This window comes from Chanodichthys erythropterus, chromosome 2, assembly GCF_024489055.1.
Source record: "Chanodichthys erythropterus isolate Z2021 chromosome 2, ASM2448905v1, whole genome shotgun sequence".
Lineage (NCBI taxonomy): Eukaryota > Metazoa > Chordata > Actinopteri > Cypriniformes > Xenocyprididae > Chanodichthys > Chanodichthys erythropterus.
Window position 1 is genome coordinate 16,367,673 of NC_090222.1, and position 15,840 is coordinate 16,383,512.

The 15,840-nt window shown below is 35.4% G+C and overlaps 1 protein-coding gene across 4 annotated transcripts in view; it reads left to right on the plus strand.

Moving 5' to 3' along the window:
• Positions 1-15,840, plus strand: part of nbeal2 (neurobeachin-like 2) — an 84,130-nt gene that overhangs the window by 62,301 nt on the left and 5,989 nt on the right. For 3 of the 4 annotated variants that reach the window (XM_067402479.1, XM_067402496.1, XM_067402488.1), the window contains 18 exons: positions 1,356-1,673; positions 3,368-3,517; positions 3,722-3,879; positions 5,985-6,109; positions 6,348-6,465; positions 7,157-7,317; positions 8,207-8,340; positions 8,472-8,579; positions 8,899-8,994; positions 9,485-9,609; positions 9,859-9,999; positions 11,765-11,895; positions 11,981-12,090; positions 12,295-12,412; positions 12,499-12,596; positions 12,986-13,099; positions 13,258-13,344; positions 15,315-15,424. In XM_067402479.1, coding sequence (XP_067258580.1) covers positions 1,356-1,673; positions 3,368-3,517; positions 3,722-3,879; positions 5,985-6,109; positions 6,348-6,465; positions 7,157-7,317; positions 8,207-8,340; positions 8,472-8,579; positions 8,899-8,994; positions 9,485-9,609; positions 9,859-9,999; positions 11,765-11,895; positions 11,981-12,090; positions 12,295-12,412; positions 12,499-12,596; positions 12,986-13,099; positions 13,258-13,344; positions 15,315-15,424 — 2,402 coding nt within the window. Of the gene's footprint in view, positions 1-1,355; positions 1,674-3,367; positions 3,518-3,721; positions 3,880-5,984; positions 6,110-6,347; positions 6,466-7,156; positions 7,318-8,206; positions 8,341-8,471; positions 8,580-8,898; positions 8,995-9,484; positions 9,610-9,858; positions 10,000-11,764; positions 11,896-11,980; positions 12,091-12,294; positions 12,413-12,498; positions 12,597-12,985; positions 13,100-13,257; positions 13,345-15,314; positions 15,425-15,840 lie in introns of those variants that run through there. The other variant, XR_010896563.1, reaches the window with a different exon arrangement.

Below are 15,840 nucleotides of genomic sequence, written 5' to 3' on the forward strand. Positions count from 1 at the left end.
AAAGTTTTACCACCAGACTATTAGGGCACATGAACATTGATAGCAGATAGCGGATCTATGTATTTATTCATGTGAAGAATATCGGGACTAACAATATATTGTATTATATTAGATTTAAGAATGAAACTCACATTAGACATGAGTTCTTTGTTGAACAATTAAACTTAATGTATTGTTGAAACTGATTTCTGGACATTTGTGATGTTATTTATCCTGCAATTCTTTTTGTACATATATAGCATTGTATTGTACCACCCACTTTTTAAAACAAAGTTACACCGCTAAAATATAGTATAGAGTATATACTATACTAGTATAGTATATATCTCATTCATTAAAATTAAAAATTAAAATTCATTAATATTCTTTATACTATACTGTACTATATACTGCTTCACATTCAAAACAATAGTATATACTGTAAGCATTGTAGATAGCATACAGTATACTATATTACAGTATGTGTAATAGTACGTAGTACATACAGCATAATATTAACAAATCATATTATGTTGCAGTATGTATAGTATAGTATAGTATAGTACAGTGGTTCCCAAACTGGGGTAAGTGAGGTGACAAAAGGAGGTACGCGAATGCTGAGTAGCATTTAATTCTAACTTAAAATAATATTAAAATCGAGTATGTATTTCTAACTGCCAAAATGTCGTAAATCCAGTACATTTAATCAAATTACCTCATCATTTGCAGTCAAAAATGACTGTATCCACACAAGCAACATGCATATGATTGATCGCGTACAACACACGTCTGTGTTTCGCGAACAATTCTGCGGCTTTGAACGAATTGTGAGAGTCAATGATTCAATGATTCATTCACAGCCACTTGCTTCGTTACTGAATGAATGACTCGATGACTCACTCATAAAAACAGTGACTTGCTGCCACCTACTGGCGGTTTTAGTTTAATATTTAAAAGTTTTACTTAGCTTTACCATCATTGCATATTTCTTCATTGAACATTTTTTATTTAAAACATTATTTATTTTATAAAGTTATTCATAAAGGTAAAAAAATGCACTGGAAAATCGATTTAGGGGGCAAATATTGTCGCTTAATGGTAAAGGTGTGACTGCAGTCGAAGTGGAAGAGAGGGGGTACGCAGAAGGATGATAATCCCTTCAGGGGGTACTCCAAGCTAAAAAGTTTGGGAACCACTGGTATAGTATATACAGCAGGAATAATACATAATATGATTACATGCCATTCTGATCATACTCAAGATACTTGCACAATATAGATATCAACATAAAATCCTAATGGGAAGAGAAAAAAAAGACAAACACAATCCCAAAATCATGACAGTAACATGTAATATCTGCAATTTGTTTCTCTTAGGTGTGTGAGATGGCATGTTTAAAGCTTCATAGCCTGCTGCAAACTGTGTTATGTCTGTCCTGGGAGGAGGTGTGTTTTCTGCTGGGTCGTCTTGGTGCACCACTTTGGCCAGCAAACTCTGGTTCAGACCCGGGCGCCGAGGCTTTGCTGAGCCCGCTGGTGCCCATCGTCCGAACGCTTTTGGACCAGCATGCGGATCGCACCACCCTTCAGAATATGCTCCCCAACCTCCCCGCCACCAACGGCAGCCCCTCCTTCGCCCAGGACCTCCAGAACTACTGCAGCACTGCTGAGTGGCAGCAGTTCTTCCAGAACCACGTCAGTACAGCCCGATCTTCCTCACACACACACACACACACACACACACAGCTTAGCAGACACCCAATTAGACTGTTTACCTTACGATAAGCTGGCAGCTTCTCCGCTGTAGACTTGTCAGTATGTTACCACAAACCTGTTTTGTTTTACCTTTTTTGGATGCAGAATGACAAAAATAAGTCTCTCAGCCCTCATTCTCAGTCAAACATGAGATAAGCTCATCATCTCACACAAAGTTCAGTCCTGAAGGATTAAAGCACCTTTTTTTTGTTGAAATAACCCATTCCCACGTTCACATCTGTAGCATATTATATAATCACCTTGGATTCATTTTTGTTAACCTAAAGCTGTTCGACTGATTTCAGAGCTCTCTCTAAAACACGTGGACGTGTGTTTGTTTTAGCGTGAGGGCACTTTGACGGTTAATCCGCTTCCATTGTAGTGATGAACTCTTTATTTAGACCCTTTTGTTCATCCAGTGCCAAAACAAGACAGAAAAATTCTGATTTATTCGCCTCATCTCACAAATCCAAAACAAGCCATGCGTTTAAATTAAACAGACATCACGGCACAGTGACCTGGAGAAGATTTGTAAAGGCTGGAGTGTGACTGTGCGGTTATAAATCTACCCTGTTTGGACTGTTTGTATATACAAATCACATGGTATATTACCATGCCTTGAATCGGGAACTAAACCAGGTTTTACAATATGCCCAAACATCTATCTAGGTGAGGGGAGGTGAAGAGAGATAGAAAAATGTGTGTGTTTTGATTGTTCAGCATTAAAATGCGTTATGTTCATTAACTTTGTATCTTAACGGTTGATACAGTACATTTAATACATATTTAGTATTAATGAAAGCAAAGAATAGAAGACATCAATAATTATTATTTTAATTATATTATTAATGTGTACAATTTATTTTAAATGATCAAGTATTTTAATATTTTTTAAATATATTATATACATTTATAATATAAAAACAAATTATATTATTCGAATAAGCATAATATATAATATGTAATTTTATTGAATTGTATTCTTTTTTTATAATTTTAAATATATTGTATACATTTATGAAATAAAAACAATTATTTAAATGATTTTATGCATTAATTTGCTACTATATGATATTATTTTACTTTAAACAATTTTAATAATTTTAGATAAACTTTATGCATTTATAAAATATTTTAAATTATTATTTTAAATTATTTTATGTATTAATGTGTTATTATGATATTATTTCACTTTAAACAATTTTAATAATTTTAGATAAACTTTATGCATTTATAAAATTATTTAAAATTATTATTTTAAGTTATTAAAATATGCATTGATTTGTTATTGTTCTTTTTACTTTTAATATTTTTATAATATTTTTTATAATTTTAAATACATTTTAAGCATTTATAATGTAATTAAGTTTCAAGTATTAATTTTTGTACTTATATTATATTATATTATATTATATTATATTATATTATATTATATTATATTATATTATATTATATTATATTATATTATATTATATTATATTATTAAAATAAATTAAATTAATGTTTTTCCAAACAATTCTACAAAAATGAAATGTACACATTAATATATATTTCTGATGTGTGGTCATAGATGTGTTAACAGTAACAGGAAATTTTAAACCATGTGAAATGTTTTTCATAATGTATGCCTGTAGGTGGAGCCCACAATGCAGCAGTATGAGCTAGATACTTTTGGAAAGAGTCACGACCTGATGTCCAACTTTTGGAATTCGTGCTTTGATGACCTCATGAGCTCTGCGCAGAGAAGAGACAAGGACCGTTCTGACTGCAAAGCCAAATTTCAGGTGTCTGCTAACCCCAGTTATTCCATTACAGAGGCGATATGTTAGGCTGGTAAAGAAAAGATTGCTGGTTTAATCCACACATGGAGCAAACCATGAGTGCCTACTGCTCGGGAATATTGGGATTATTTATTGCACGTCCCACAACATATGTGTTGATGACAGATGAGTTAATAACATGGACTGTTTGTGTTCTTCTCTTTCCAGGAGCTCATCATTGACCCGTACCTAAAACGAGTGCGCACAGAGAACAGCCGCTACCACACTGTGCAGAAGATGATTAACGGCCAGCAGGCGGTGGTGGTGAGGCACTGGAAATCACTGCGCAGATTACTGAGCAGTGAGAGAGGAGCATGGGCACTCAGGTCTGCATGCGTTTAACTTTTTTTTTATATATATATATACACACACACACAGTAGTTCATTCATTAAAGTCTAGATAGCACAAGCTGATAGGTCCTTTACATCTCATCATTAACACATGGCATAAGCTGATTGGCCTTTGCTGATTCGGCAGCCAGTGAGATACTTGCTCAACATTTAAATGGTCTGGTTCATTGTTTGCTGTAAGATAATCCTGCAATATACACATGCACACACACACACACACACATATATATATATATATATATATATATATATAGGGTCTGCCGATTTAACGCGTACATTAGATAAATTAGTTATGGTAAAAAAATAACGTGTTACAATTATTAACACATTTAACGCACTTGCCCCGCCCCCAGACCTATGTAGGTCATCTGATATTTCATACAGTTGACTGATGACGATATAGAATAAAGTAAGAATGTCCCTAGATTTGCCCCTGTATGAGTTTTTGTCTAATATTTACATCATATGATATAGGCCTAGATGCTATATCACAAAGCACAATTGTTCTTCTCCAAGCAACACACTGCAGCATTTCATTTCTAACTCTGCATTTTGAATGAATTGGGTGAACCAATGGTTCAAAGGACCATTCATAAAGAGAATCAGCCGTTTGAACAAATCGAATGAATGAATGACTCAATGACTTAAAGGATTAGTTCACTTTCAAATTAAAATTTCCTGATAATTTACTCACCCCCATGTCATCCAAGATGTTCATGTCTTTCTTTCTTCAATCGAAAAGAAATTAAGGTTTTTGATGAAAACATTCCAGGATTTTTCTCCATATAGTGGACTTCAGTGGCCTCTAAACGGTTGAAGGTCAAAAGTACAGTTTCATTGCAGCTTCAAAACGTTCTACATGATCCCAGATGAGAAATAAGGGTCTTATCTAGAGAAACCATTGCTCATTTTCTAAAAAATATTACAAATTATATAAGTTTTAACCATAAATGCTCATCTTGAACTAGCTCTCTTCTTCTTCTCTATTTGAATTCCGGCAGTGTAACTGCAGTGTACACTGCTAAGTGTATTACTGCCCTCCACAGGTTAAAGTTTGAACTAAATTGTCATATACAATATGCTAGTGCAAGTATATAACAATTAGTTCAAACTTTGACCTGTGGAGGGCAGTAATACACTTAGCAGTATCTACACTTTTGGAATTCTAATAGAGAAGAAGAAGAGAGCTAGTTCAAGATGAGCATTTATGGTTAAAACGTATAAAATTTAAAAAAAAAAAAATTTAGAAAATGAGCGATGGTTTCTCTAGATAAGACCCTTATTTTTCGCCTGGGATCGCTGTAAACTGTAATTTTGACCTTCAACCGTTTGGGCTCCATTGAAGTCCACTATAAGGAGAATAATCCTGGAATGTTTTCATCAAAAACCTTAATTTCTTTTCGACTGAAGAAAGAAAGACATGAACATCTTGGATAACATGGGGGTGAGTAAATTATCAGGAAAATTTTAATTTGAAAGTGAACTAATCCTTTAATCATTAAGACATTTACTGCCACCTACTGACAGTTTTAGTTTCTTATATAATAAATAATTTCTATATATAAATAATGTCTTATTTCCATATTATTTAAAAAAAAAAAAAAAAAAAAAAACATTAAAGGTATAGTTCATCCAAAACTGAAAAATCAGTCATTATTTACTCAACCTCATGGTCCAAAGATTTATGTGTAATAAATTCTATTTTGAATCAAATAAAATATTTTTTTTTTTTAAGCAACTTTTTGTAATGTTTATTTGATGCTTTACACAATAATGACTTTAAATTATTTTTTAGGTAATTTCTCAGTCAAAATTGATGTGCGATTAATTGATTTGTGATTAATTCGATTAATTAATCGCCATATCATGTAGTTAAATAGATTTAAAAATGTAATCGCTTGACAATTTTTAATTTCTAGGTCACTAAAAAATGTATTAAATTATAAAAATTGCAAATAGAAGCAGTATAACAATGCCATCGTAAATAGAGTTGAAGTGAGGTTCAGTGGTATATTGTGTATTCAAGTATTTTACTGGGGTATGTGTAATGATGGACTGAGTGGAAGTGTTTGTGTTTCAGGGTTCAGCCAGAGGTGAAATGGAAACTGTCGAGTGCAGAGACCTACTCTAAAATGCGTCTGAAGCTGGTGCCCAACTACAACTTTGACTCCCACAGTGATGCCAGTGCACTGAGAGATAACATGGGTTAGTAGAACTGTGGAGAATGTACCTGTACTGTAATCTGCTAAATGAGTATTAATGAATGAATGATACTGAATAAATCATTAGGGAGTAAAAGATCTCAGAATGACTGCTGGTAAATTAACATTCTGAATTTTTTTCAACTCTTTATTTCAATTTTAAAAATCATCTCTCTCCACTTGAACTCTTTGTTATTTCAGTGTTAATATTTATATGTTGGAGGTTTTTTTTTTTCCTGCAGGAGCCGATAGCCCTCGCAGCTCGACCGAGCCCATCCCTCTTGCTGTTGCCAAGGAAGCCAAAGTTAGTGACATGGAGGATGACAAACTAGAAGATGAGGAAATTGTCTTCCTTGATGAGTGAGTGAACTCTGCTCACCCATCTTAGTTCACCCAAAAATGAAAAATTTGTCATTAATTATTCACCCTCATGTCGTTCCAAACCCGTAAGACTTTTGTTCATCTTCAGAACACAAATTAATTTTGTTGATGAAATCTGAGAGCTTTCTGTCCCTCCAAAGACTGCCACGCAACTGACACTTTGACACTTCAAAAAGTTCATTAATTCATATTCCATATGAATTAAGTGGTTTAGTCCAAATTTTTCAAAGATGAACAAAAGTCTTACGGGTTTGGAACGACATGAGGGTGAGTAATTAATGACAGAATTGTCAGAAATAACCTTTTAAGTAAGTTCTCTAAACCAAGAGATCTAAATCGAACTTGTTGATGCATAGAACCATCAAATATGATGAACTCCATATAAGGGATTCTATTTACCTTGAAGTTTTAGTAATTTCCGTACATAAACTTTATCACTACTACTTATTTCAGGTTCTAATTTTCGTTTTTCAAAACAAAGTCAGAGCAAAATCAACTGTTGCACGTCTCCAAGTGACACACAGTAGTGGTGTTTTGTTCCTGAGTGAATCAGTGTCTTTGAACGAATCAGTTTAGCAATGATTCAGCCGTTTTGGTGCCTGCAAAGACTTGAACAACCGGGTTTTGTGTGATCGAGCATATGTTTAGCAGGGTGTGTGTCATTCCTCAGGGCGGAAGAGGGTGAGGAGGAGAGCCAGAAAGAAAAGTTGGTGCTCTCAGAGGAGTGTGAGCTCATCACTATTGTTGCCGTGGTACCAGGTCGTCTGGAGGTCACAACACACCACCTGTACTTCTACGATGGCAGCAGTGAGAAAGAGGAGACAGAGGAAGGTGAGTTGCTGCTTGCATTGTATATGCCGTAATATTGCCCAACCTCTTTTGTTTGTCATTGTTCACATAATGAATTTGTACACTCTACTGGTCAAATGTTTGGAGTAATAGTCTCTTATGATGAGTTTATTTGATCAAAAATACAGTAAAAACATCAGTATTGTGAAATATTATTACAATTTAAAGTAACTGTTTTCTATTTTTAATATACTTTAAAATGTAATTTATTCCTGTGATGCAAAGCTGAATTTTAAGCAGTCTTCAGTGTCACATGATGCTTCAGAAATCATTCTAATATACTGATTTGGTGCTCACTTAGATCAATTATTATATTACTATTGATTAATTAATATTGATGATTAGTAATGGTTCTTATTATCTCTACATTTTTTCAGGATTCTTTGATGAATAGAAGTTCAAAAGAACATTTATTTTCAATAAAAGTGTTCATTTCTTTCTTTTTTTTCTTACTTACCCCAAACTTTTGAATGGTAGTGTATTACAGTTTCCACAAAAATACTAAACAGCATAAACTGTAATAATAATATATTGATAATAATAAGAAATGCTTCTTGAGCAGCAAATCAGCATATTAAAATGATTTCTGAAGGACCATGTGACACTGAAGACTGTAGTAATGATGTTAAAAATCCAGCTTTGCCACCAGAAGAATAAATTACATTTTAAAATATATTAAAATTGAAAATGGTTAGTTTAAATTGTATTTTTTTTTTTTTTTTACTATATTTTAGATTAAATGCAGTTTTGGTGAGTGTAAGAGACTTCTTTCAAAAACATTAAAGCATATTATTTCAAACTTTTGACCAGTAGTGTATTGGATGAGATATGATTCATGATTATAATATGTATGCTTTGGACTGCCATCCAGGTATTGGGTTTGATTTCAAGAGGCCGTTGTCACAGCTAAGGGAGGTCCACCTGAGGCGATACAACCTGCGGAGATCAGCACTAGAGCTGTTCTTCATTGACCAGGCACACTACTTCATCAACTTCAGGAAGGGGGTGAGCTAGACAGACACAACTGTTGTGCTCTAGGAGAGACTACAATGTAAAAGGACACATAGTAGATGGCCACAAGCATTGGTGGCATTTGAGGTATTAGTGTTTTCATATTTGTTTGGGTTCTCCCATAGGTGCGAAACAAAGTCTACTCCAGGATCCTGGGTCTCAGACCGCCCAATCTGTTCTACTTTGGTTCTCGATCTCCTCAGGAGCTCCTGAAAGCCTCCAACCTGACTCACGTACGTCTTATATGAAAGAAGGCTCATAGTGCCAATATTTTCCATTTTTGTGGGGAATTAAAAAGCATGCTTTCAGAAATATAGCCGTGTTTAGAGCCATGGCCAAGTGATTAGCACATACTCCAGACACGTTGAGTCGTGGTGCTTACATGGGAGATGCTGATTGCAATCCGTTCTGCATTGTGTCCCGATCCCATTCCTCTCCCGATAATTTCCTATTCCCTCTGTATTGAATCTCCCAATAAAAACTGTTAAAAAGACCAATAATAATAATAATAATAAAAACTATTGTTTATTTTTATTTTTGTTCCTTTTGCAGAGATGGGTTTGCAGAGAGATCTCTAATTTTGAATATTTGATGCAGCTCAACACCATTGCTGGTCGCACATACAATGATTTATCCCAGTATCCAGTGGTGAGTTCTCACAGAGTTGCATTGTTTTTTGTTTTGTTTTGTTTTGTTTGTTTTTGTTTTTTATTTTGTCTTTTTGTTTATTTTTTTTTCTTTTTGTTTCGTTTAAATTTCTGCTTTTTGTTTTTGTTTCAATTTTTGTGTTTTTGTTTCAATTTTTTCATTTCAATTTGTTTTGTTTTTTGTTTCATTTTTTGTTTTTTGTCCTGTGTAGTATCGCCGGTAAGTTGGAGCTTACCTAGTTTTTCGGTTGATTCTAATTATGTATTTTATTTTTTATTTAGTTTAGTATTTTTCATTCATAACTTTATTTCATTTTATTTTAAATGTTTATATAACACTTTACATATACATTTAATAGTAAATATGCATTTAAAATCAATTTTGCTGAAAAATCTAAATGTGCAAGACTGACACTTCTGGTGTTGTTAATGGATATTGTACGAGTCACACGGGCCTTCTCTTTTCTTCATGCCCATCTGTTTATTCTCAGTTCCCCTGGGTGTTGTGTGACTACACGTCTGCTGAATTGGATCTGGAAGACCCAGCAGTTTTCAGAGATCTGTCCAAACCCATTGGTGTTGTCAACTCTCGCCATGCACAGAACGTCAGGGAGAAGTGAGACAACCTTGTGGTCCTTATTGTGGAATTCTCATTATCAAAAGAATGTGTATGACAAAACTAGAAGGATAACATGGATGGATAACAATACCACAAGTCAATATCTATATATCTGATAAATAGATTTAAATGAGGAAATTATAATAGTTTGATCTTTAATAAGATAAAGCAGTGTAATGTAGAATGTTTTGTCTTACAGCTGACTTGCTATGTGTCTTGTTGTTGTTGTTGTTGTTGTTTGAATAGGTATGAGAGTTTTGAGGACCCAACAGGCACTATCGATAAGTTCCATTATGGCACACACTACTCTAATGCTGCCGGTGTCATGCACTACATGATCCGCACAGAGCCCTTCACCTCATTACATATACAGCTCCAGAGCGGCAAGTAAGACACACACAATCACACACACACCAGTGCAGTCTTACCACTGGGCAAATTCTGCAAGCTAATGGCAGGGAAGTCCAATCCTGCTCCTGGGGGCCTTCTGAGTTTAGCTCAAACACACCTGAACCACATAATCAAGGTCTTCAAGATTAACTTTCAGGAAAGTGTGTTGGGGCAGGTTGGAGCTAAACTCTTTAGGACGTTGGCGGTTCAAGAGCAGCATTGGACACCCCTGCTCAAGGGTGTGCTTAATTTTGCTTTGGGCCACATTGGAATTTCAGGATTTTTTTTGTATAACTGAAGACTTTTATTCATTCCAAGGATTGTTACAAAGGTACAAAGGTAAATTTAACTCATAAGTAAGCAATAAGGTACTCGAGGCTAGTGCTGTATCGTGAATAAGTCACGGCTGAAGGGTGTTGTTAGGCACGATGCGAATACAGCACTAGCCTCAAGTACCTTATTGCTTTTATATAATGGTTTCCACACAATACAAATATTAAAGCCAAAAATATGTATTAATGCAACTTTCATGAAGTAAATTTTGACTAAAAGCCTTCCTTCCGCCGGAAAAAATAGTCCCTGACCGTGAACAGCAACAGAAGTTACATTATTATGCCATTAGATGGCGGCAAAGACTGTCTTTATGAGCGTGTCAGTCAGTAGCGAAGACTTTTACATTGAAAAGACTGAATTGTTGTGAACACGGAACAAGACGCAACTGACAAATGCTTTGACTAGCGCTGTCAGTCACGGGAAAACCCCTGAACTGTTAAAAGGACAGGATAATACATCGGACATTTAAACAGATTTTTTTTTATTATGAACATAGGACTGACTTGAGGGAAAATACTAAATCTGAATGCAGGTAATTCGCTCACTCAATCTCTCACAATACTCTTCTACATAATACAGTAGCTTCAATGAACAATATCAATTGAGAACATACATAACATATGTATGTAATAATTGAGAACGTACATAAACTACGTTGCTAAGGGTGTTGTGTAGTGATGCACAGAACCGTTGGGTGAAGCGGTCACAGCCATTTTTGACCAGTCAGAATCAAGGACAGGAACTAACCATTTTATAAACCTTTATAATATTATTAAAGAGGCCATATTATGCCCTTTTACAAAGTCTTAATTTTGTTTTTGGGGTCTGCTAGAATAGGATTTCATGCTTGAATGTGAAAAAAACAAACATTTTATTTCACATATTTTACATTGTTGCAGCACCTCTCTTCCAAGTCTGTCTGAAACACTCCGTTTAAAGCCCCTCCTTCTGAAAAGCGCAATGTGCTCTGATTGGTCAGCTGGACCAGTGTGTTGTGATTGGTCAACCACTTCGAGCATGTTTCAGAAATGTCATGCCCCTTACTATAACCACTAGTTTCAACACAATACAAATGCAATTCAACCAGGCCTTAAGAGAGTTAAAAATGAATTAAAAAGCATAATAGGTCCTTTTTAAATAAAATTTCAAGTACAAATCTAATTGATCATTTAAGTAAGATTGATGGCTTTTACACTCCAAAACTATAAAACTAAGTATCCATGCAGGAATGTAGATAACCGACCTCAAATTATAAATGTTATAAATATTTATAATATTATAAATATTGTAAATAAACGATCATGTTTGTTGGCACTCCTTAGAAACGACCACTAGGTTGCAGTGTTGTTTACCTGACGGTTTTTAAGTAATCATGCACATTGTCATGTGCCTGGGCTGCTCTTATGTGAGTGATTGCTTGTGTGTTTAGGTTTGATTGTGCCGATAGGCAGTTTCATTCAGTAGCAGCAGCGTGGCAGGCACGAATGGAGAGTCCAGCTGACGTGAAGGAGCTCATCCCAGAGTTCTTCTACTTCCCAGAGTTCCTGCAGAACATGAACGGTCAGTGTGTCGATGATGAAAAGCACACTGCCAATGAAATATGTTAAATGAATGGATTTTGAATTGTATTATGTCATGTGTGCAGGTTTCGATCTGGGCTGCTTGCAAATGAATCAGGAGATGGTCAATGACGTGTTGCTCCCCCCCTGGGCGTCTTCGCGTGAAGACTTCATCAGGAAACACCGAAAAGCCTTGGTGTGGACACTGACACAATGCTCAACACACTGATTTCAGAACATTTGCTAAACAAAACTATGCAATCTACTATAACTAAATGTTGTCTTATAAATATCCAGTAAGCGGGTTCAATGACTTAATGGAAAAAATGCTTTTAAAACATGCACACTCTTTTGTTCTTCATCTGACACACACTCTCCTTGTGTATCTGTGTGTTTAAAGGAGAGTGAGCATGTGTCTGCTCACCTGCACGAGTGGATAGATCTCATATTCGGGTGTAAGCAGCGAGGACCTGAAGCAGTGGAGGCTCTTAATGTCTTCTACTACTGCACTTATGAGGGTAAGAGGCCTCTTATGAGTTCAGATTGGTTTAAACATGTTCCTGCATGGAAAATATGACTGATCGGTGTGTGTTTTGGCTGTCAGGTGCAGTGGATCTGGACGCCATAGCTAATGAGACCGAGCGCAAGGCCCTGGAAGGCATCATCAGCAACTTTGGCCAAACGCCCTGTCAGCTTCTCAAGGTGGGACATCAGACAGATGTTTCCATCTCCATTCAGCATAAGCTTAATTATACTTGAGCTTCCTGGTCTGCACAGTGTTATAGTTTTTAATAATATTTTGAATTAAATTATACATTTGAATTTTTATATTTTCAGTTTTCATTTTCATTTTAGTTTAATTCTTAGTTTTTGTCGTTTTATTAGGTTGTTTTTTTATATTGCTGTTTAGGTTTAATTCCTCTTAATTTTGGTTTTAGTTTTTATGCATTTCCATTTAAACATTTTAGCTTCAACTTCAACTTATTTCAGTTAGTTTTTCATCCAATATTGGTAACACTTTTTGGGTCTGAAGGCATTTGTGTAATGTATTGTGGGTAATATGGCACATGAAACCTCTGTGTGTTATTCAGGAGCCTCATCCTCCCCGTATGTCAGCAGAGAACGCATTTAGGCGGCAGGCCCGCCTGGACATTTTACCCCCTAACCTGTTTGATCAGCTCAGTAAACTTCGATCTTTTAAGGAGGTAAGTCCAAATTAATCAGTATTTTATTTCAACTGAATATTGCGCTGAAATGGCACTTTTTGAGCACTATGTGCTAATAATTTGAGTTTGATATAAAGAGATTCTTTTGTGAAACTGCGATTTGTGTTGTGATTGTTTTTGATGTTGTTTTTGTGTAGGTGCTGAGTGATGGTCTGCCGTTAGTGCAAGCCGTGGTGCCCAGAAACCAAACCCGCTCTTTTATCATCCCAGGTTCTGACATACTGGTAAGATTATTTCACGGTGCACTAATATTTGAGTAGGATGAATCAATCGCTTAGACCAGGAGTTTTGGTGCTTTTCCACTGCATGGTACTGTTCGATATGGCTCGATACAGCTCACTTTTTGGTGCTTTTCCACTACATGGGACGGCTCTGTATGGAACGGTACGGATTGTTTAAATAGTACCACCTTGGTGGAGGTTCCGAGTGAGCCGAACCGATACTAAATGTCACTGATTGGTCAGAGAGAATCGTCACTACCAGCACTTCCAGACTTGCTTTAATGTCTTGAAAAAAGTTGAAAAAACTTGAAAAAAGAAATGGCTGTATCGTGGTCAGTGGACGAGGAGCAGGTCCACGGCACTAAAGGTGGCACAAGTGTACGATGCTATATAGAAGAAAAGTAAAGCGAGCCGAGCCATTCTGTACTGAGCCAAGCCAAGTAGTACCATGCAGTGGAAAAGTGCCATTTGAGGGTGCAAGAGGGTGCTAGATCAGTGGTTCCCAACCAAGGGGCCCTCAAGATGACATAAAATGATGTAAAATAAGACAAAAAACTTTTATAATAAATCAAAATTTCCTTGTTATTCCAAGCTCTAAAAAAATATGGGGTGGACGTTATGAATACAACATATTTTTTAAAAATCCTTATGCAATTATGAACAACTGGGTACTTTGAATATTGTTGTGGACAATGAGGAGCCTTGAGAACCACTGTGGGAGTCTGAGGAAAATTTGAGAGGAAAAAAAGTTTTTGTGGCTTTTGTTAAATATGCAAAATTGATCATAATTTTAAAATAATGCAGTATTTTTAATTCTGTTTTTAAAAGACAACAACTTTAACATGTTAACAACTTTAGTTTTTTACAGTATGAAATAAAAAAAATTGTTTTACAAAAATTTGTTTTAGTTTTAGCATTTATAGTTTGTGTTTGTGTTGTTTCTGTCTTTAGCAGCTCACTGAGGATCAAAACTGCTTTGGAATGATATTTATTGGAAAAGTATTATACACATAAATTTGAATTTAATCAAATATGTTACTCATATAGTTTATACAATAAACGTTACTCTAACAGATAACGTAAAACCAAATAAATATTTTCCAGATATTCTATTAATTTCAGTACAGTGACAATATAGAAGTTCTAAAATTTTAAATTACATTTTCTTATTATTATCGGTTTTGAAAATTTGTTGATTAATAGAAAGTTCAGAGCAACAGAATTTATTTGACATTTATAACATTATAAATGTCTTTACTGTCAGTTTTGATCAATTTAATGCATTAATTTGTAATGTAGTAATTTCTTAAAAACTGACCTCACACATTTGAACGGTAATGTAGCTGTATTTATATTTTATGAAGGGGGCCCCTTACAAAAGGTTCATCGTATTTGTGGGTCTTTGACATCAATAAATATATGTTCACATTGTCAGATTTTGGATCAACAACTTCATTTACTTATAGGAGTCTCGAAATGTTTCGTTCACACAGCAGCTTACAGTAGCGTCTCGAATACTGTCTGTTGAATGGGAGTCAAGGCTGTATTCTCTTACCAGTAACCATAAGTGACCAAGTAATAACAAAGATGGCGATGTTCATTAAACTGAAGACTGACAAGAGACGAATGAGCATTTGCGTCATGTGTAGAACACAAAACTGACATGAGGAGAACAGTGACTGGATCTAAAACCTTCAGATAACACACAGCTCCGTAGCTATAAGTTACCGAAACCACACACTGAATCCCACAACACAGTGCAGATTTTCAGAGAATGTGGTTGTGAGTCCTGAAAATGTACTGGTGTGAGTTCGGTTATAGAACTGTGTGTGAACGTAACCTTATTGAGTACTCAAATACAGGACTGACAACCATATTCTGTTTCTGCTGCTGTGTGAATGTGGCCTAAGTTTGTTGAAGAACAGATATCTGCATCCGATTGAGTTTTGAATGGCCTTTGTCCTGTTTCTAAGGTGACAGTGAGTGCTAATGGAATGATAGGCACTCATAGCTGGCTGCCCTATGACAAGAACATAGCTAATTACTTCACCTTCACCAGAGACCCCTCTGTGAGCAACCCAAAGTAAGTTTGAACAAGCACAAATATTTAGTATGAGCACATTATATAACCATGTGCAGAGACTTTTGGTCAGTGAAGTCATACAGTCTTAAAGAAAAGGTTTTGTTTAGCCAGAAAGTCATTTTTATGGTGACAACACTGGTTCTTGGACAAATAATCAAAAGCTTTATAGAAGCATATAAACAGCATTAAGCTCTGGTGGTTTGGCTGCTTTCATCTCTATGAATGTTCTTCAGTCAAATTGAGCCCTTTGTAGTAAAAAGCTAATTTGTTTTGCCAAGCCTTTCTTGTTATTTATGAGTGGTTCGCTAACATGTGTCGATTCTGATGCTTAAACACAACATTGATCTATTTCAAATGTTCTCCCACTGTTCCTGCTGACATGTTTAGTCCCGTTTGTTGGTACTAACCTTTTGTTT